This window comes from Acomys russatus, chromosome 1 (assembly GCF_903995435.1).
Source record: "Acomys russatus chromosome 1, mAcoRus1.1, whole genome shotgun sequence".
NCBI lineage: Eukaryota > Metazoa > Chordata > Mammalia > Rodentia > Muridae > Acomys > Acomys russatus.
In genome coordinates, this window is record NC_067137.1 from 5,851,096 (window position 1) to 5,873,208 (window position 22,113).

A 22,113-nucleotide genomic window follows, 5' to 3' on the forward strand; every position below is an offset into this window, starting at 1 on the left:
CAGTGAAAATGACAGTAACAAAGTGCAGGACATACATAAAGCAAAGGTTCACAAATGTACAGTAACATAGTCAGGCAGGGCAAGTAAACGAGAATGCAAGCTGGCTTTAAACACTCAGAAACTAGTTTTATGAGCAGAAAGAATTATAAGAGTATCATACGAAAGGAGGTAGAAATAAGAAATATGATGAGAAGTCTGCAAATCAGTAAAGCTTTCTGTTGAACTGAAAAAAGGCTAACACAATGAGGCTAGCAAAATTGCTGTGTGCACGAGGCACGGTAGTGTGTAACTGTGAAGGTTATCAGCACTCAGGAGGCCAGCTTGGGCTACATGATGATACCCTCTCTCAATGATGTTTGCAGTATGTATCAGCTTTAATATATTTTAATTATAGGTCTCCTCGAAGAAAATGATATTTTCAGGAACGCTCAAGCAGGTGTTCTTATCAGCACCAATAGTCATCCAGTCTTAAGAAAAAACAGAATATTTGATGGATTTGCTGCAGGTTTGTATTTTCTTTATATGAGCTTGTTTTACAGCCTGTAATTATAACGATTTTCCGGGATATATTTTATTTGGTTATTAGGAGAGAATTATTTGAAGTTCTGGACTCTTCTATTCTTGGCCAACTTTTTAAGGAATTTTCCTGTTGTAGTCTGATTGGGAATGCAGATAAATTTGAGTCCTCTGAGTTCTAAAAGAAAAAAAAAGGTATTTTCTTTACTTAAAAGCAGCTTTTCTTTTTAATATGGAAAGTGTAGTATATCCCTGGGCTGTGTCCCCTTTATACTCTTTCATCTGTTGCATTCTCCAGTAAGTTTTTTAACAGTATTCCTCTAGTTTATTGTTTGACTGTCAGTGAAAATGAATGTTCTTGTTGGTGATTAAATTTCTTGCCTTTTTTTTTTTTTTAGATAGGAAGCAAACTAGTATAATAAAAGTACCAGCTTACATTGTTTTCAACTTGGAAATTCTTTTAAGAATCACATAATGACAATGCATCTACTTGTTTGTAAATTTCACTTCAGGTATTGAAATTACAAATCATGCAACTGCAACACTAGAAGGCAATCAGATTTTTAACAACCGATTTGGAGGCTTGTTTTTAGCATCTGGTGTTAATGTGACAATGAAAGGTATGTATGCGTATGTTTAAGTATTCTAAAAATTATAATCAGAAACCATTGTTAATTCTTTCTATCACTTTCCCATTGTTAATTCCTTCTATCACTTTCCAAGTTAGCAGCAATTTTAAATGGCCAGTTAGTCTGACTTAAGCTTGGGTTTTTTTGTTTGTTTGTTTCTTTGTTTGTTTTCCCCTCTATGTAATAGCCCTGGCTGTCCTGGAACTCTCTAGGCCTCTCAACTCAAATATGCCCGCCTCTGCCTCCTGAGGCGTGCGCCACACATCTGGATTAAACTTGATCTAAGAGTTTGAATATTTTATACTAGGAAAACCTATTTCTATTCTTACATATAATTGTATCCTTGACTAGCTGTTAAAAATAACTTTTTGTTTTTACAGATAACAAAATAATGAACAATCAAGACGCCATAGAAAAGGCTGTTAGTAGAGGACAGTGTTTATATAAAATATCAAGTTATACCAGCTATCCCATGCACGACTTCTACAGGTATATTTCTAAATCCCCTTCAATAGTGGAAGTTAGTGATTAAAAGGTCATTGCTTAACATGTTTTGGTTCTGTTGTTTGCACTGAGCTCTAGACTCAAAGACTAAACCCAGGGGGAAATGCACTACTATAAACTGTTATCATTTAAAGTGCACAAGTGTTCACTAAGTTATACTGCAGACCCTTCCTTGAATTGACCCTTCCTTCTTCCCAAGATGGTAGGCGCTATCTATTCTTGAGACAAAAGTCTCCCTGTGGAGTCCTGGAACCTGCTCTCTATTTCCAAATGCTGGGACTAAGGGCGTTGGCCACTTGGCCTGTTTTTATATTTTTAAAAAAGTAACGTAACAATCACACTTCACTGTCTGACGGTTGCCAGCCACAAAAATTGAGCTAAAGGCCATAAAGTAATAAAACGCTATGTTCTGAATTCCTGACAAATTCAATAATACAAGGTTTTGCTTTTTAGATGTCATACTTGTAACACCACAGACCGAAATGCCATATGTGTGAACTGCATTAAGAAGTGCCATCAGGGACATGACGTAGAATTTATTAGACATGATAGGTACGTAGTGCACTTGTTGCTGTGTTACCCACTTACTTCCTTTCACTTTGCTAATTTTTGGATTTTCATTTTGCTTTAGGTTTTTTTGTGACTGTGGTGCTGGAACACTGTCCAACCCTTGTACATTAGCTGGTGAGCCTACACACGATACAGACACATTATATGACTCTGCTCCACCTATAGAATCTAATACATTGCAGCACAACTGAATTCCTTCCCTAAAGAAAAAGTCCTGCCATTCTAACATCGTAACTTAAACACCTTTTGGAAGATTTAAAAAATACTTGCCCATGCTACAGAAAGAGACTGTAATGGAAAAAAAAAAAAGAAAAAAAAAAGATACACAAGGTCAGTTGACACTATGAAGCTCAAGCTACCAAAAAGAAAGTGGCAATATGTTGACTCAGGATCTCAAAGCTGGGTATTTTAGCATTACTGTGTAAAGACTTTTGAAGGGACAGAAGTGAAGAAATAAGCTGCAATTTTGTACAGATACCAACTTGTGAAAAAGCTGGTGTTTTTACAACTAGCATTGAATGCAGTCTGATTTGCAGTAGTAATCTTCAATAGACAAGCAGCTTTGTTGCTGCCTTTATGGACATGGGTACCAATTGCTTTTGTAATATGGTAAAAAATGTGAGCTAGCACTTCTGCATTGATTTTTTTTTAACATGTATTCAGATTGAGAGTATGATTTTAATGCTTTAATCTCATGTAGTTTGTTTTTAATTTCAAGCAAATCTTATTGTACTTGAATGTGCCCTGTTTTGTTAGCACACCTAGACTTGCTGTAACTGTACTCATGTCCCAGTATGTACGTTCTTTCTATGAAAGAGAAAAACACTAATCTTAAATTATATCCAGCAATGTTTCTGGTATCCTTTAAGAAAAGTTAAGATTATTATTTCCTTCCCTTTCCTGTGCAGCATTCAAAAATCACCCCTAGAAAAAGTGAGTGTTTTAATGAGACTTCCTAGGAAGGGATGCACTGTAAAACAAAAGTATTCTTGTATCTCAGTTTTTGTGAAAGGTAAAAACTACTATGTTTTAAAGTACACTTTAGAAAGTCTCTTCAAAACAGTCCTGTATTTGAACTCTGTTCATAGTTTTTATTTGAACAGTTTAGACAAAACAGCTGGAAATTAAAGGAATTTCCTACATTAAGCTGAGACCGGTATATATACGGCCCTATACAGTTTCATAGCTCCCTCCCCCATTTATGTGTATTGGTGACAGTGGGTATAAACAGCCTGAAAGTGTATGCATGTACCATAACATCTAGACTTAATATATTGTGGAGTACTCAATAACCATTATGTAGAAGGTAGATAAGAATTAAAAGGGTTTAATTTCCTAGAAAGAAAATGGAAAAAATGGTCATTTTTAAAAAATAAAGTTTATTAGATCATAATGTTGTCTGAATTTACCACCTTTGTCAAAAGTCAACTCAGTTTCCAACGTAGTCTACAGTTCGCTAATCAAAGTCAGCAACCTATGGACAGCTTCAGTGTCTATAGTTGACCTTTCACTAGCCAGACAAACTTCCCTTTAAAAAGAAAAAAAAATAGGTTACTTCACTTTGTCAACCTTCCAACTCTATTTAAAAAGTCAACTATAGAGAAATTTATACTCTTTATCCAGATATAATTACCGAAATAGTCTTAGTGACTGATTCATCTTCTCAAATTCTCTTGCTTTTCTGTGTCCCTTTTGAATAACCTCCTCTGGGAGGTTAGCAAGCCTTGCTGCATTAAAGCCATAGCTCTTAGGACAAGCTCCCTTAATGAATTTATAGAGGAAGGTAATCGTCTCCTGGCTGGGATCATCACATTCATTTTCTACCATGCATGCCTTGAAGAAAGAGAAATAGTTTTTAATCACAGTTCTACTTAGTTGCTGCCAATATAAAAATGCCCACTTGACTCCACATACCATATGTCCCAGGCGCACACAAGCATTTTTAGAATAGTCTTCTACTAAGGAATGATAGTGTGTAGAAAACAGTGTTCGACACTTTATGGTTTCAGCAAGTTCTTTCACAACTGCATTCGCTATCGCTGTCCCGTCAAAAGTTGCAGTACCTCTTCCTGTGAAAGTGAAATGTACAGTTCATTAAGAGCTGTCACCTGCCAGGGGCTCCCAGACAGTGAATGCGTGAGTTCACTCTAGGCACAGTTGCAAGAGGGAGCACCTACCCTCCACAGCAACAGGTGCTCCATCAGTAACTCAGTGGTACCATGCAACAAGTCAAGTGACACTGTAAGACTAATGCTACAAAACTAACAGAGGTTTAAAAAAAAAAAAAAGAAAGGAAAGCTAAAGCTCGGGGGGAGGGGGGGATGCTCAGCAGCACTGGGAGGCAGAGGCAGGCAGATCTCTGAGTCTGAGGACAGCCAGGGAGACAGAGAAATATTGTCTCAAACCACAGAAAAGAAGGGTGCACACCAATGAGATAGAGGTAGGCAGATCTCAGTGAATTCAAGGCCAACCTGCTCTCCAAAGTCCAGGACAGCCAAGACTGTGAGAAAACCCTGTCTCAGGAGAAAAAAAGGAGGATCCTCACAGTGCAGATACACATGCAAGTAAAAAAACACCCACTTATGTGAGCTCTTTTCACTCAACTATTTTAGTTTTTTATGTGCATAGAGGTGTTCAAAGAAGCCAGAAAACCCTGGAATTGCTGTGGTGCTGGGCCTGAACTCCTGCCCTATGGAACAGCAATGCACATGCTCTTAACTGATGAGCCTGTAGAGGCAGCAGGGAGCGAGAGAATGCGCCTCAGCAGCACACCATGCAGCCTAGCATACAGGAGGCACAGGGTTAATCCCAGTACAGCCAGGGAGGGAACAAATGGGTCTTCCATCCCAATGGCATTCTTTTCATAGCCTTCCAATCATGGCATTCAGAGACTGTGTCTTACCTAATTCATCCACAAGCACCAAAGAATGTGCAGTTGCATGCCTGAGTATGCTAGCAGTTTCGCTCAATTCAACAAAAAATGTACTTTCACCTAAAAAGGGAATTAGAACTGTGTTAACAGCAGTTGTCTGACTATGACAAGCAAGAGGTAAATTTGTATGTTGTGATATTTTTCAGAAGTTTGAGTTTTACTTAACACCAAGTTTAAAGTAAGAGGCAGACATCTATCCCTGCCGACTGAATTGTAAAAGCCTTAGGTGTGGAGGAAAAAGAACAACTCACCTGACATTATTCTATCTGAGGCACCAAGTCTAGTAAACACTCTATCAACTGGTGTGAGCCTACACATTTCAGCAGGCACATAACAACCCATCTGGGCCATTACAGCTAATAGACCAGCCTGTGAAGGTGGGAGGAAAGGTATTACGATTGGTATTAAAAGAGCCTATACACAACACACATTGGACTCAAGAGTCCTTACATAGGAATCTGGTATTCCACATAAGTAAAGCCCAGCAACCAAACAAATAAAGCCTCTGGCCTTTCACTTTACTAGTCCCAATTCTATCTAAAGGGCAGGACCAAAAGGAAGCTCCTTAAAGCTAATGCCTAGAACTAATCCTGGATCCAGCGAACTTGTCTCAGGGGATAACCCCTATACTTGGTCACATTCTTCCACTTACGGTTTTTTTTAGGCTAAAAAAATATACAACACAGCCAATTCTGTTAGCAAAAAATAAAGTATCTGCAGGAACTGGACTGTTCTTCCACAGCCTTTTGAAAATTTAAGGGCCAATTTTAGCTCTGTGGTTGGCGAAGTCTAAGTACATAGTAGTATGTCAAAACGGTTGCTTTGTTTCCTCTAAACGCTGTTCCAGTATAGAGGCCATTACATAAGGACCATATATATAAGGGAGCACAAATCAGTGTTTACTTTTAGCAGTTCTAGGGGGAGGACAATGTGGCTGAAGGTATGTACCTCTGCAGTAAAGAGTACTGTGTGCTCTTCCAGAGGTTCTGAGTTCAATCCCCAGCAACCACATGGTGGCTCAAACATCTATAACTGGGATCTGATGCTCACTTCTAGCATGCAGGTATTCATGCAGAAATAAATCTTTTTTAAAAAATGAGGCCCTGGGTTCAATCCCTAGCACCAAAATAAGTCAGTGTTACTTTATATACTCTCTACAGTCTTATTCGTTATAAATTACCTTCTAAATTTAGTCAAGTCATGAACCCTCATCAGCCAAAGCCTCCCCGCCCTCCTTTGTTGGACATAATTCAAAGCCAGGGTCTCACACATGCTAATCATCATCTGGGGAATGAAACAAAACTACTTTAATTATACCAGGATTTTCCCTTTGCTTCCCTTAGGTGACTCTGCTACCTAGAAAATGGACTAGATTATATAGTTGTTGCCCCTGGTCTTAACATAATTACTAACTAATAGAACATGAAGGATAAATTACCTGTCTTATGAGTGTAGATTTCCCCCCCATATTTGGTCCAGTAACAAGCACACAATAGGCTTTGCCTTTTTCCTCTGCTTCTTCCTCACAGCCTATTAGAATATCATTAGGAATAAAATCATCTCCAAAAAAAGTCTTTGTAATGCAGGGATGTCGTGACCCTTTAAGCTCTAAGAAAGGGTGTGTGTCTTCTCCTGGTAACAGAATTACTGGGCGACACATAGGACCATCTCCTCCTTGACTGTAGGTAGCCAGGCACAGTAAGACATCTGTTAAGAGAAGATAAAAGTAAGCCTTCATCATTTTGTTAATTTCTTGTTGGGTAAATTATCATATCCACTACATGTGCCAGCTTCAAATGTCCTTTAAAAAAAAATAGGATGATGTTTTAGCAGGCCAAAGGGGCTTGCCAGCAAGCCCAATGACCCAAATTCAATCCCGAAGATCGACACCTGCACAGGAACTGTTGTATGCCCAAGCCCCCCTCCCCCAACACACACAATAGAACACACTGCCTTTACTGAGTAGCATGATACCTTTAAAAAAATCTTGTGTGTTCTATTTTGCCCTAAATGCTGTCAGTGCCAGGTATAGTAGTGCACACCTTTAATGCCAGCACTTGGAAAAAGCCAAGGCAGGCATCACTCTGAACTCTTAAGCCAACCAAGGCCCACACTGTAAGGTCCTGTCCCAGAATAACAAAATGCTGTCACTGAAAACACATTACTGGTTTAGGTGTTTTCCATGTCTTCACTGTAACAGTTCCTCAAAGTAGTTCTCATATGGGGGGGACTTGAGGTCAGCTTGGACTAGAGATCCTATCTCAAACAAAACAGAAAATGACTAGTGCCAATAAACATTTTAAAAAAGAAACTTGAAAATAAATCTTCCCTCTGGCCGGGCATGGAACCCAACACCTTTAATCCCAGCACTCAGGAGGCAGAGGCAGGCAGATCACTGTGAGTTCAAGGCCAGCCTGGTCTACAAAGTGAGTCCAGGACAGCTAAGGCTACACAGAGAAACCCTGTCTTGAAACACCCCCCCCCCCAAATAATAATAATGATCAAATAAATAAATCTTTGCTCAGTACACTTCAACTAGTCCAACGCTGAAGGAAAAATTATGTCATGGGGCTATTAATAGCTAAAATCCAAGTTTCAACTACTTATGTCGTTTGTAGTCAGTTTGTCTGATACAAAACAAGCATGCTTGCATACACGTCAACATACATGCATGCCCATGTTAAACATACTTAGGTTTAGAGATAGTTAGCTGGGACACAAACTTGTATCAAAGCATGGGGAACAGGGTTGTTAAAGTCTTACCTAACACTGCAATGCACTCTACAGCAGATTGCCAGTCCTTGTAATTTTTATCAAAGTTATAGAACAGCCGCCGCATGCAGTCCTTCAGAGACATGTCCCTTCGTTCTTCAGCATTTATAAGATCTGACAATTTCTTCTCAATTGTTTTGGTCCAGTATCGTTTACAGCCCTTTTTAGTAGATTTCAACTCATATTCTTCAGGTAGATTACGGGTAGCAAAATTCTCTGGAATCTCCAACTGGTAACGGTTCCTACCAATTCCCCAGTAGACTATGGTCCTACAGCCGATCCGACTGCGCTGCTTCTCTAAGTACTCCAGGAGGCTCTGCTCATTCTCTCGTATGTCAGCAAGTGCTTGGTCATAGTCTGAGTCAAAGCCGGCTTTTGGAGTAATGAGTCCAGTCCTTCGAGCCCTCTCGTGGTCAAAGGCTGTATCCCATCGGTTCAGCTCTGAGGTCAGATCAGGAAATAGGCCCTCAGGACTTTTAGTCTGTAGAGTAACAACCTGCTTAAGGGCTTTAGACTTAAAATCACCGGCGACATCCTCCATAAGCTCTATAATTTTACACATTACTTTGAATCCTTCTAGAGCAGATAGAAAATCAATGATCTTTTTTTTGCTATATGTAGTTTCTTCATACATGATAGCCCTGCTATCTGGGTGGTTCTGGCTCTTGAGGGGAGACCCAACATTATGAATCTTGCTCAGCAGCCTCTCAAGATCAGGGAGCTTCTTTAGGAGGTCTGCAATTTCAGTGATTTTGTCAGGCACAGCCATCAGGTCTTCTACAGCATCCAAACGATCACTGATGGCAGAAGGGCTACAGAGCGGGGCACACAGCCACTGTTTGAGGAGCCGCTTGCCAAAGGGGGTATGGCAGGTATCCAGTCTCTCTATCAGAGTCCCTTCAGTAGAACCATTTGTCCCATTCAGGAAAATCTCCAGGTTGTTTAACGTCACTGCATCTAGCACCATTCGCTGATTGGCTTTAGTAAAGACAGCACCAGGTCTTACTGTACTGATCATGTCAGAATCCAAAGGAAAATACTCTTCAAAATTAGCCATCGACAGAAGCTCTTGATCAATCAGGCATTTTTTGAGGTAAAAGACACAAGCACCTAGAGCCGAGAGAGCCAACTCTCTCTCCTCCCCTGGAGTTAGCCCAAGAGAATCGGACTCCGAGGTCATACCTTTGAGCACCTGGGGCAGCACTACCCCACTGTCTTCATTGAGCTTTCCAGCAAAATACCCTCCTTCGAGGAGTGTTCTCAAAGTCTTAGTGGCATCCCAAAATTGGGAGCCTGGTATCAGACCTTCCTGAAGACAAGAGGACAATGAGCCCTTCAGAACTGTTTTGGTTTCTGTTGAGAGATTTCCTTTCTCAAACAAAATCTGTACGGGAGGATAGTGTGCCACTAGAGTCCTAAATCTGGAACAGTGGCGGTCATCTGAAAACTGGCCCATGAAAAACTTGCCCAGTGAAGTGTCAACAAAGCACACACCATATACCCGAGTGTGACCAGAAGAGTCTTCCTCTTTCTCTTTGAGGCTAAGAAGATACCTACTGTAGTTTTCAGAAGGGTCACCATCCAGCACACCATAGGTCTGTGTGCCCTTGGTAATGATCCTACAAATCTCTCTTCTCACCACTCTGTCAAACTTAGACACGTGTGCCAGCTTTCGGCACCGCGCCTCCATCATCTCTGGAGTCTCAGTCTGTTCCACTCGTGCTACTTTATAGCCCTTCTGCACCAAGGAGTCTGAAAAGCGGCCAAATGCGATTTCTGGAAAGCCAGAATGGGCCCAGTTGCCCTTCATGAATATCAGCCCCAGCTCATTTACTCCAATGATAGCATCCATATGATACAATTCATAAAACTTGCCCACCTTATAAAAGATGACAAGGTCAAAGTTCTGAGACTTGATCTGCCACCACTTTCTCATCCCTGGAGTACAAGAATTAAGGAAATCTTCAGGCACGTACAGGGTGGAGGGATTAAAATCAGGGTGATCAGGTCGTCTCCTGTGCTCATCTCTTCTCTTTTCTGGCTTAAGCCATTCTAACGTTTCATGATACCAAGTAGTGGGCCCACTATTGTCATTACCTCCTCCACTGACATGGGCTTGGGATTCAGAACTCTGAGGGGCTGAGAACGCACTCAAGGTACTCTTGGTTTCTGACAAAATGCGAGTTGCTCGTTTGGCTGCGGCTGTTTCCTTCTTTGAACTTTTCCTTTTAAGTGCACCGTGAGCAGCCATCGCTCTCTTCCGTTTGGGAGCACCTTTGGCAAAGGCGCCCAGGCCTTCACTGTCACTGTCTCCCGCTCCACTGCTCACTTCATCACTGCTTCCTTCTTGCTTAGTGTCTGGCTTGAATTCCACATCAGAGCCACCAATGTCACTCTCAGAATCTGAGATGACCCTCCGCTTTTTTATTTGCCGGCTGCTTCGCCTAGCCCTCTGCATCTCAGGCTGTGCTTCTTCACTGGCATTTTCATCATCCTCTTCACTTTTATCTGATACATAAACCTGGTGCACCTGCCAGACAAAGAAAGGTTTTTGTAAAAAGAAAACAGTGGGGCAGGCAGCAGAGCACATGTGTAATCCCACAGCACTCAGGAGGCAGAGGCAGGCAGGTCACTGTGAGTTCGAGGCCAACCTGCTCTACAAAGCTAGTCCAGGACAGCCAAGGCTACACAGAGAAACCCTGTCTTGAAAAACAAAAAACAAAAACAACCCCTCCCCCACAAAAGGGAAAACAGCCCTAAATTCAACCTCTGATACCACCAAGTCTGTCAAACCCAGAAATGCTCGGGCCTAGAACCGCAACACATGGAAAGCTGAGGCATAAAGACTACTAGAGTGCTATGGGCAGAGGTGTGGCTCAGCTGACTAACATGGACAACGTCTTGGGTTTGATGCTCAGCAATTCATAAGCCAGGAATGTTGACATACACCTGTACGTCCAACACTTAGGAGATAGATATCTTCCCTACACAGAGTTCAAGGCCAACATGGGCTACACGAGACCCTGTCTCAAAGAAACAATACTGCTGTGCAATCTTACCCATGTTCTGCACACACACCTTGAGAAAACATTCTTTCTTAAAGATATTTCCATTTAACCTAACTTTAAACATAAACTGAACCTAGTATCACAGGTCTGTGATTCAACTACTTGTGAGATTGAGGCAAGAATTCTAGGCTGGCCTGAACTCAGTGAAAAAGATTGTCTCAAAATAGGGGAGGAGTCTGTTGAAATTCTAAATAATCTAACATAACTGCCAATCCAGGGAAGTACAGACATGCATGTAAAGCACACAGAGGCATTCACATAAAATTACTAATATTTTTTATTATCTTTCATCACATACACATCTCCCGCCCTTAAGAGAACTGAATGCCTGACCTCTGTCTCGTCTTCCTCTTCAGGCTCTGAAGGCTCATCACACACTGCCAACTCAAGCCTCTTAACCTTGTCTTTATTTAAGGCTTCGTCTGCACGTTGCATTGCTCTGTGTATTTCAGACTTTGAGCTGTAGAAATGACCTCCCTTTTGGGCTTCCTTTGACTTTGAACCTAGAAACATACTTATAATTAAGAACATGGTGGCTGGATAGCTGGCCAATGTACAACATGAACAAGAAGTGACAATCAGTTATAAATAATTTTTAATGTCCCACTTTTTCATATATATAGACAAAAGGCTTATAGAAAGAATTTTTCAGGGGAAAAGCTAGCAATGAAACTGGAATCACCAATCCCCCCCACCCCCAAGATATCCCTGGAAGCCCTGGACTCAGTCTGAGGACCAGGCTGGCCCCAACTCAAGAGATCCGCCTGCCTCTGCCTCCCAGTGCTGGAAGTAATCACCAATTTTACTTGTTTGAATTTGCCCTGTTTAGTCATCCAAGACCATTTACTTGAGTCTCTCTTGTAATGTCTCGGACTCATGGGCCAAGATATAAAAAAAACCTCAGAGTAAAGCAGATACAAGTGTGGTTTAGGGACTCTTTCTAAATTTGTCTGAAAGATACACCAGATTTATTTATTTAAATAAATAAATAATCAACCAACCAACCAGGCTGAGACTGTAACTCAACTTGTGAGCATGCTTGCTGAGTGTACACGGCCCTGGGCTCCAGCACCACACTGTTTAGAGCAGGGATGGGAACACTTGGGAGACAGAGAAAGAGTCAGAAGCTCAAGGCATACTCAACTACAAGGAGATGGAGCCCGCCCCTGGGCTACATGAAACCCTAGCTCAGAAAACAAAACCAAAACAGAGCTTCATTAACAAGGGCCTACCATTACAAATATTTCCCCTCTGAATAACACCAAAATGCAACATTCAAAGACCCCTGCTTTAAAATAAAACTCTTCCTTTTACTTTTAAAATTATACCTATCACGTATATGGCCTTGGGTTCAATCCCTAATATTTGTTTTTCATCATTTTCTTTTTTTCCTTTCGGAGACAGGGTTTCTCTGTATAGCCTTGGCTGTCCTGGACTCGCTTTGTAGACCAAGTTGGCCTTGATCTCACACGATACACCTGCCTCTGCCTCCAGAGTGCTGGGATTACAGGTGTGCGCCACCAGTGGGGACAGGGGGGCGGACACCTTTCCTAAGAGACGTTAACTAGAAATGCAAGTGTCTCTGATCTGTTTTTCTGCCCAAATCTAACCATGCCTGGACAAGGAAGCCAAATGTCTAAACTGAACAGGCCCAAAGTATTGTATTGCCTTCTTTCCGTACATTCACAGTAACAGGACTACTAAACTTCCTCAGTGGAACTGACACTTTTGCAGAACATCTAAGACAAACTGAAGGTACAACTTACCATTTCTCTAAAGAGCAAAAGCTACAACCTGCAACAGGCATTATCAATTGGAAGGTGGCTTCCTAATGTGACCAGTGTAGCTTTATTACACACCACAACCCCACACTCCCCATAAGCACTTACACCAGCAAGGCAGCATGTGAACAAGAGACCCCTCCCTCTACCCTCCCTTCTCTTGGCTAATGTATTAAAACATGCATTATTTCTTTTTTTCTTTTCTTTAAGGAAAGAGTTGTTGTTGGGGCCTAACCTGCTATCAGGACTGTAATTCCAGTTAAAAGAGAACTGACAGTCAGCTAGGCAGTGGTGGCGCAGGCACTCGGGAGGTAGAGGCAGGGGATTAATGAGTTCAAGGCCAACGTGGTCCACAAAGTGAGTTCCAGGACAGCCAAGGCTACACAGAGAAACACTGTCTCAAAAAACTAAAAAAGAGCTAAAGTACCAGAGTGTTCTCTGGTGTGTAACTCATGAGTTATAATTTTGGAGGCCATGTGATACTCATCTGTCATAGAGAATGTCTCTGATTCATGCTACTTGTCCTGCTTACATTATCTACATATTTCCTTCAAAATAGAGCTAACGTAACTTTTTACACTTCTCATGTCTCATTTTCATATAACTCTCAATCAAGAGACAAATTTTCTTTGAAGGGCTTAGTTGCTGTAAGTCAAAGGACAAAAATCAAAGTTCCATACGAAACAGGGTAGCTAAAACCAGCTGCATCCTGTCTCTTTATCATGTCAGAAATCTTAGAACTGCTATTCCTGCAATTTGCTAAGGAAATGTACACGTGCGCGCACGACACACACACACACACACACACACACACACACACACACACACACACACACTCACTTTCACAGTATAATGAAGAATCAGCAGCCCCTACCATCACCTCTTACCTGTATAAGGCTTTAACATCCTTTTGTTAACCCAGCCCCTTGTTGGACTGTCATCAAAAAACTGAACATGAACACGAGCTGATTTCCCTTTCTTCCGGATGAATGTTCCCTCAAAAGGATGGTTATAAACCAGACAAGGCCACCAGGGGTAACCTTCCATCTTAGCCCAAACCAAATCACCTGGTGAGAAGTCACAAGAACTGTTGCCAAAAAGAAAGAAATAATTCAGTTACTATTTGGCTACCTTACTTCAAAGGCAATTCCCTACAGACAAGTTTTAACACTCCTTTGGCGGCTCAAGGAACTTTTATAACATAAGCAAGCTAATACAATGCTTACTTAACAATTAAGACAAATAATAAACTGGTATTTGATGAAGAGCGGTTTCTCAGTCTTACAATGATGGCAAATTCAGACAGTACCCTGTCAGTCACAAAGCAGACTCAGTCATACCTGTAGTGTAATTCCGTGCATATCAGAAAGAAGTAATCCACAAGACCCAAAGTCATGATGATTATTACCTTGCTAATTATAATGTTTTAATAATTCACTAAGCTCAGCCTGGAATTGTCCCAGCTGAGCTCTATGTTCTCTCGACATTTCAAAAGCTGTCTCCCTTACCAAACTAGTTTTGTCAACAAGTGTCCAACGCTTGAGAAACAGTTGCCTATATACACCTGCCTATGGAACTTTGCCCCAAAGGTTCATTCTTCAGAAATTTGATTTGGCTCTTGTGGGTTGTCTCCAAGGAGAGGAAGAGACAGAGAAAATGAAAAGAACTCACAACCAACAGACTGTACAGCAGCCCCCATCCATGATAGGAAGGCCAAACCACTCCTGGCCAAGTACATTAAACAACAAGAGCAAGATTCTCTAGCCCACTCAGAAGTTTCCCCAGCACTTTAAAATACTAAAGTAAGCACATTACTGCACCAAGAGTACTTTAGACATTTCTGGAGATTTCAGTTGACTTAGACTTGGACCTGCTCACAAAGCACTATAGTGTCAGCATCCAGCATGATAACACACGCCTGTGACCCCAGCACAAAAGCAGGAGGAGGAACTCAATGATTTGTTTTATTTTGTTTTTGTTTTGTGACAGGGTTTCTCTGTGTAGCCTTGGCTGTCCTGGAACTCACTCTGTAGACCAGGCTGGCCTTGAACTCAGAGATCCACTTGCCTCTGCCTCCCAAGTAGGGCTGGTATTGCTGGAACTAAAGGTGTGTGCCATCACCACCTGGCTGAACTCAGTGACTCGAAGGCCATCCTGGACCACACTGCAAGACCTGTCTCTAGCATGTGTCTATCTGCACAAGCACACACTGGCTTGGGGTCATAGTTCAATGGGACAGCACTTGCCTACCATGGGTACTCAAAGGGGGGAATGACCACACTTTTAGACTACAATGGTAAGAGACCATGTCATCAGTCACTGTCTCCTTATCTTCATAAGGACCAGCTCTCAACTTCAGTCTACAGTGTCCAGTACAAGTTTATGGTGATCACCTCAGGCTCACTACATGGGTCAGCATTAAGAAGGTGTGTCTGCACAACTCAACAGCCAGATAATTTTTTCCTAACCTGACCTGGGCTGGGCTGACAAGTCTTTCTTCAGTGACACATTCCTGAGAAGAAAAACCAGGGGAATTAAAAAAAATAAAGATAGCCAGGCTGTGGTGGTGCACACCTTTAATCCCAGCAGAGGCAGAGGCAGGCAGATCGCTGTGAGTTTGAGGCCAGCCTGGTCTACAAAGGGAGTCCAGGACAATCAAGGTTACCCAGAGAAACCCTGTGGCGGGGGGGGTGGCGGGGAGATAAAAAAAATGGGGTCAGGAGGTACTGCACAAGTGACCTAATATATAGTTTGGAAGGGGAAAAATGGGACAAAGTCATCAGGAAGCTAATCTAGCAATGTTGTACAAGGGAATACAGCTTATTTCAAGTGCACCCAGCTGCTCTGGGACTGAACACCAGAGCCCTAGGCATCTGAGATGGGGATAGCAGGTAGGGTGTGCCCAGGGTCCTGAAGCTTCCCCAAAGCCCTGTGCTCAGGCATTACAGGATCCCCAAGCATGTATCTGATTTTAGACAAGGAACTTTAAGTTCCTTCCCCATACATCAGGGCCTCAGGCATAGGCCTAGCCCTCAACTCTAACAGACAGGGCCAAGGGTCAAGTAGAGGCTGACCTTCCATCATATCAGGCCTTCCCTTCACTTAGGCAAGTTAGTCACTTAACCACAAAGCCTATTATCACATCTGGAAAGAGAGTTCTAAGTTCTCTAAATCCATTTTTGCTTTGTTTTTTAGAGAAAGGGGTTCTCTGTGTAGTCCTGGCTGTCCTAGAACTCGTTCCGTACACATAGAGGGCATAAATAGGAGAGCTGCCTGCCTCTGTCCCTCAGGGCTGGGATTAAAGGTGTGTACCACCACAAATCTTTAAGGGAGAAGAGGACACAAACTTTCTAAGCCACACTCCTTTATTTCTACTATTAAATTTCAATAGATGTATTTCCCCACGTGGAGCACAATTTTCAGGGTTTAATATTAAAGGGCTAGAGATAAAGCTCTAATATTCTTCCAGAAGACCCAGGTTCAAATCTCAACACCCATAGCAGCTCATGACCATCTGTGACCCTTCTATCCTCCAGAGGTACCAGGCACACCTGTGGTGCACAGATATACATGCAGACACAACCACCATAAACACAAAATTGACTTTTTTGATAATCTCAATATGAAGTACTAGCTATCCTAGATAAACTGAGCCTCCACCTCAGAGATCCACCTGCCCAAGTACAGCGATTAAAGAATTGTCACCATGTTCAGAACAAGATAATGTCAACATTAAATGATCCAGCACTCAAGGAGGAATAGGTAAGCGGACTGTGAGTTTGAGGCCAGCCTGGTCTACAAAGAGTCCAGGACAATCAAGGCTACACAGAAAAACCTCGTTTCAAAACAAACAATAAGTTTTTAAAAAGTGAAATGATTGGGCTGGAGAGATGGCTCAGAGGTTAAGAGCACTGACTGCTTTTCCAGAGGTTCTGAGTTCAAGTTTCGGCAACCACATGATAGCTCACAACCATCTAGGATGTGATCTGATGCCCTCTTCTGGTATGTAGGCATACATGCAAGCAGACCACTGTATAATAATAAACAAGTGAATGATCCACTCAGGAGAGACACCACAGCCAGGCATGGTGGTGCACACCTGTAGTCCCAGGATTCTGGAAGGCAGAGGCAGGCAGATCGCTGTGAGTTCAAGACCAACCTAGTCTACAAAGTGAGTCCAGGATAGCCAAGACTACACAGAAAAACCCTGTCTCAAATTACAAAACAAAACAAACAAACAAACAAAAAAAGAGCATAAGCAGCTTGGCGTGATAGCGCACTCCGGAGGCAGAGGCAGGTGGATCTCTGTGAGTTTGAGGCCAGCGTGGTCTACAAAGGGAGTCCAGGACAGCCAAGGCTACACAGAGAAACCCAGAGGGTCCTTTAGTAATGGCCAGACCCAGAGTGGACTATGGCCTCCAAAATGTCTCTCCATGCAGCAATTTTTAAGACAAAACACACTTGCATCAGTGTTGGGACAGAGGAGGGGGAAGGAGTGTTTTAGGAGTTATCTCTGTAACATCTGTCTTTTTGCAGAGCTTAGCAGTATTTTCTATTTTCCAGACACAACACTACAATTATTTTTTATTTTTATTTGATGGTTTAGCTTGTGCAAACATTAATTACTTTGGTTAATACATCTGGACATGGTCAGGGTGACAGACAGTCCCAAAAATGTTGCCAAGGAGGAAGTGGTTACTGGAGGGGGATAATGGGAGGGGGATGAGGCTAGTGTCTAGGAAGATATAAAATGAAGTCAAGGCAAGATGGCATTACCTTAGTCACTTCAAAAGCATTTAAAGAAGTAAGAAATGGCCAGCGATGACGGTACACGCCTTTAATCTCAGTATTTGGGAGGCAGAGGCAGGCGGATTACTGTGAGTTCAAGGCCAGCCTGGTCTACAAAGCAGTCCAAGACAGCTAGAGCTGTTACACAGAGAAACCTTGTCTCAAATGAAGAAGGAAAAAGAAGAGGAGGAGGAGGAGAAGAAGAAATAATGACATGTGAGGTAGCAGCTCAGCAGCAAGCGGAGCACTTCTTGCTATTTGAGAAACACTGGGTTACATTCAGGCCATATAGTGGTACTAGTTGTTTGTAAAACTCATCAAGAAAGATTTTTAATTTACTTTAAAAAAAAAAGAATCTGTTAAGCCTGGCATGGTGGCACACACCTTTAATGCCATCACTTGGGAGGCAGAGGCAGCACTCAGGAGGCTAATGGAGAACGTCAGCCAAGTTCAAGGATAGCCTGTTCTACGTATTGTGACCCTGTGTCAAAAACCAAGAAATATACCAAATCATGCACACGTTAGGTCTGAAAATGTACGAGTCCATAATGATTTCAACTCTTTTCTGTGTGTGTGTGTGTGTGTGTGTGTTGTTGTTGTTGTTGTTGTTGTTGTTTTTAGCCTAAAGAAGGAAAAAGAGGGAGCTGGAGATGGCTCCACAGTTAAGAGCACATGGCTATTCACAGCATCCACACTGGGCAGTCACAACGACCTGTCAACTCCAGTTTCAGAGTATCTAATGCCTCTGGCCTCCACTGGCACCTACACTTACATGCACATACCCAAACACACATAAAACATGAATTTTAAATGTTTTAAATTAAAAGTTATAATCTAGAAATTGTGATTGGGGGTAAGAGATTTTTTGACACCTGCAGATCAACTGTGCCTGCCTTCAAGTGTCCATTGGGATTTTATTTTATTTATTTTATATGCACTGGTGTTTGCTTGCATATTTATCTGTGTGAGGGTGTCAGATCCCCTGGAACTAGAGTTACAGATAGTTGTGAGTTGCCATGTGGGTGCTGGGAATTGAACCCAAGTCCTTTGGAAAAGCACCGAGCTGTCTCTCCAGCCGGAAATGATATATTTTAGTAAGATAATTTTTTAAAAATTTAAGAGAAACAAGGAAAAGAGATAAACAAAGTTGACACTATTTTAACTTTTGTTCATCAAAAGATACCCTGAAGCCAGGGGGCGGTGGTACATTGTGAGGAATGGTCATTCTAAGACCCCCGAGCTCATAGTAAGAGCTGCCCCATTCTGGCTAGAAACTACCTTTTCCAGTAAAACTACTGGTAAGATCAGATAAAGGCCAGCTGCGCCGGCCCCCCCAGGCCACCCTGTTCCAGGATCAGCAGCTCCGAGAGCTGTTTACTTGACTAGCCAGACCTTTTACAACTTACTTCTGGAACTTTTCCCCTTTCTGTGATTAGAACAGCTGTAAAAGTAGGTAACTGCTGGAGCATTTTACAATTGGGTATCCATAGCGACCTTACTTACGCACATACCCCTGCCCCAGTAACCCCATAAAAGCTGCTGTGAGGATTTTCAATAAACGAGACTTGATCAGAAACCTGTCTTGTCTACATTTCTCGGCCCCTCTTTGTCCCCCTTCCCCTTCGTTTCTAGGGTCACTCATTGAGTGTCCCCCAGGTCCAGACAGTACATGCCTTTAATCCTAGCACAGCAGAGGCAGGTGGACCTCTGTAAGTTCCAGGCCAGCCTGGTCTGCAGAGTAAGTTCGAGGACAGCCAAGGCTACACAGAGAAACCCTGACAAAAAACTAACAAACCTGGGGGGAAAAAAAGAAACCCTGAGGTAGGCATGGCAAATGGACCTCATCTCAAGTTCAAAATCAGTCTGGCTAGGTGTGGTGGTGCACGCCTTTAATCCCAGTACTCAGGAGGCAGAAGCAGGCACATCACTGTGAGTTCGAGGCCAGCCTGGTCTACAAAGTGAGTCCAGGACACGCAAGGCTATACAGAGAAACTCTGCCTCTAAAAACTAAAACTAAAAATCAGCCTGGTAAGTGGGGTGTGGTGGTACATGCCTTTAGTACCAGGACCAGGGAGGCAGAGGCAGGTGGATATATGTGAGTTCTGGCCCCTGTGTAGAAGCCAGACCAGTCTACAAAGTGAGTCCAGGACAGCCAGGGCTGTTACACAGGAAAACCCTGTCTTCAAAACCAACCACACAAACAAAAAACAAAATCAGCCTAGGGAGTTCTGGGACAGTCAGGGGCTACACAATGAGTTTCTGTCTCAAGACAAAATAGCTGCCTGGGCTGAGTAAAAGGGCAACACAGAATGGAAAAGCCCATTTGCATTACACATTAACTGAAAAAGAACCAGTAAACAAGCAAACTACTAACATTTCAGCACAAAAGTAAACCTTAACAGCAAGCATTATAATGCTCAGGTTTTTTTTTGTTTGTTTGTTTGTCTTGTTGTTGTTGTTTTGAGACAAGGTCTCTCTGTGTAGCCTTGGCTGTCCTGGACTTGCTTTGTAGACCAGGCTGGCCTCAAACTCACCGTGATCCTCCTGCCTCTGCCTCCCAAGTGCTGGGATTAAAGGTGTGCACCACCACGCCCCGCAAGCTCTCAGTGTCTCAAACTTCCATCCCACACTCCCAAGAAACATTTGGACCCATCAGTCCATTGGCCCCGCTTCCTGCAAGTTGTCCTCTGCCCCGCCCCCCACCCCTTCCTCTGCCCAGTTTGCAGAGTCTCTTCCTGAACCAGACCACACTCAAACCTGGCTAGCCCCACTCTACTCTGTTAGTTGGTTTACAGAACTGGGGGGGGGGGGGGGAACCCTACCTTGAGCCACACCTTCTCCTGCCTTTAATGCACAAAAACTCACGTGTTCTATTTGCACTCTCTTGAACTGTCTTTAGGTCAGTTTTTACTCAGGATACATTGAAAGACATAAAGTACCTTACAGTAAAGGAAGTGCATGCCTTTATTTTGGATACCACAAAATCAACTCACATCCAAGTAAGTGCATTTCTCACCACATGCTAGCTTTATTTCCTCACAGGCAGTGCCTACTAATAATTCTCTAGCAGGCCTTGAACACACTAAGCAAGCGCTCTCAGTTATAACCTCCAACCCTAGAGTACTCAAGTGGCCCTTTCTGATATTTAAATACACAATTGCGGGCTGGACATGAAAGCTCAGAGGCACACAGCATGTAAGGGCCTATGCTCTATATAAGCCCAGCACCACAAAAACCCGCCCCACCACCACCACACACATACTGCCTCTACAACTGTAGTTATATTTTGAAAAACCCAACATTTCGTGCAGGACACCTGAACACAGAGCATCATCAGAAATCGCTGCGAAGAAACCTTAGCTAGCGATTTGATCTGAATTTTTTTTTTTTTTAGTCTCTATTAGGTCCTCACTGGCTTAAACGGCCACCATCACATTACGTGTTTAAAACGGTAAAAGCGAGCTTTTCAAAATGTCTCTACTTGCCCCTACAAAGGACAATTAAATTCAGAAAGCGCGAGAACAACTCAGGCTGGCTTCCCCAGCAAACTTTCCTGCCAATACTTCGAAGACCCACGAACTCCGAGAAACCTTCCGCACCCTTCCCTCTTAGTGTATTAAAAACCGCATCCTTCCAAACCGGAACACCTTTTCAGTAGAAACACAAACTTCCACCTGCAAAGCTATAGTTTCCTGGAGTCTCCCCCAGTAGGCTCGCTACCCGGATGAGCTCCGCTCCCCCGCCCCGCCCCTCCGGCCCCAGCCATCAAGGGACACACCCCCGCCCGCGGAGCTCCCCGGCCCGGCCAATGAGGGGGGAGGGCGTCTTGGCGCCGGAGCCTCCCGACCCACTCTACCGCCAAGGCGGGAATGTTCCCGCGAAAGTCGCGGGCAGGCCGCCCCTCCTCCCGCCGCCAGCCTGACCCTAATCGGCCTCCCCCTCCTTCCTGCCGCCCGGCGCGCCGCCTCAGCCCCCGGACGGCTACCTGGCGGGTTCGGCCGGCGGAGCCGACTTCCGCGACTCTCCGTTGAGATTCTTCGCCTCCGGTGACGAGGCGGACACCAGCCGAGACTCAGGCTCATCAGCCTCGCTCCAGGCCGCAGCCCCGCCGCGGGAAGCGGAGGCTCCGGAGGCAGCGGCGGCGCCTTCGCGTGAGGCCCGGGCCGCGGCCTTGTTGGTGTCACCGGCCACCGGGGACTTGGAGAAGAAGCTGTACAGGGTGCTTTGTCGCGACATGATGAAGGGAGAAGGGCCTGACCGCTCAGTCGCTCCGAGCACCTACAGGCACCGCATCCGCCGCGCGGCCGCAGCTGGCGGGAAAGTCGGGGGGAGGTGCGTCCGACCCGTGGCCCGGTGGCCAATCGGCAGGCGTCTCAGCCTACGCGGTGGGCGGGGCCCCGCCTCCGACGTGCCCTGGCGTCGGTGGGCGGGGCGGAGCAGGCCCCGCCCCCAGCCTGGGCTGCCGGCCTAGAAGCCCTCGGGCCGGAAAGCAGTTGATTTTGCGGTGGCTCCCTTGGGAAGTTCCCGGGTCTGGGGCGGAAGTGGCAAGCGCG

General features: G+C 43.8%; 2 protein-coding genes across 6 annotated transcripts in view; one reads left to right on the top strand and one right to left on the bottom strand.

The window, feature by feature from the left end:
- Fbxo11 (F-box protein 11) overlaps window positions 1-2,525 on the top strand; it is an 83,223-nt gene extending 80,698 nt beyond the window's left edge. For both annotated transcript variants that reach the window (XM_051157683.1, XM_051157744.1), the window contains exons 19-23: window positions 395-505; window positions 1,029-1,136; window positions 1,526-1,634; window positions 2,103-2,201; window positions 2,281-2,525. In XM_051157683.1, the coding sequence (XP_051013640.1) occupies window positions 395-505; window positions 1,029-1,136; window positions 1,526-1,634; window positions 2,103-2,201; window positions 2,281-2,410 (557 nt within the window). In that variant the 3' untranslated portion in view covers window positions 2,411-2,525. The remainder of the gene's footprint in view (window positions 1-394; window positions 506-1,028; window positions 1,137-1,525; window positions 1,635-2,102; window positions 2,202-2,280) is intronic.
- A 1-nt stretch (window position 2,526) lies between these two features.
- On the bottom strand, window positions 2,527-21,909 carry Msh6 (mutS homolog 6). Of its 4 annotated transcripts, none has more exons than XM_051157354.1 (10): window positions 21,546-21,907; window positions 13,660-13,859; window positions 11,325-11,494; window positions 7,915-10,453; window positions 6,590-6,858; window positions 5,403-5,520; window positions 5,122-5,211; window positions 4,134-4,288; window positions 3,853-4,052; window positions 2,527-3,747 (listed from the first exon to the last, which is right to left on the bottom strand). In XM_051157354.1, exons 1-10 carry the CDS (start codon window positions 21,794-21,796, stop codon window positions 3,666-3,668), a joined length of 4,074 nt encoding a protein of 1,357 aa, XP_051013311.1. In that variant the 5' UTR covers window positions 21,797-21,907; the 3' UTR covers window positions 2,527-3,665. The 4 variants fall into 4 exon arrangements, 3 of the variants coding, with proteins under 3 accessions (XP_051013311.1, XP_051013392.1, XP_051013516.1); XM_051157435.1 differs by lacking the exon at window positions 21,546-21,907 and adding an exon at window positions 21,208-21,231; XM_051157559.1 differs by lacking the exon at window positions 2,527-3,747 and having other exon boundaries at window positions 3,875-4,039; window positions 21,546-21,909.
- Between the last annotated feature and the right edge of the window lie 204 nt (window positions 21,910-22,113).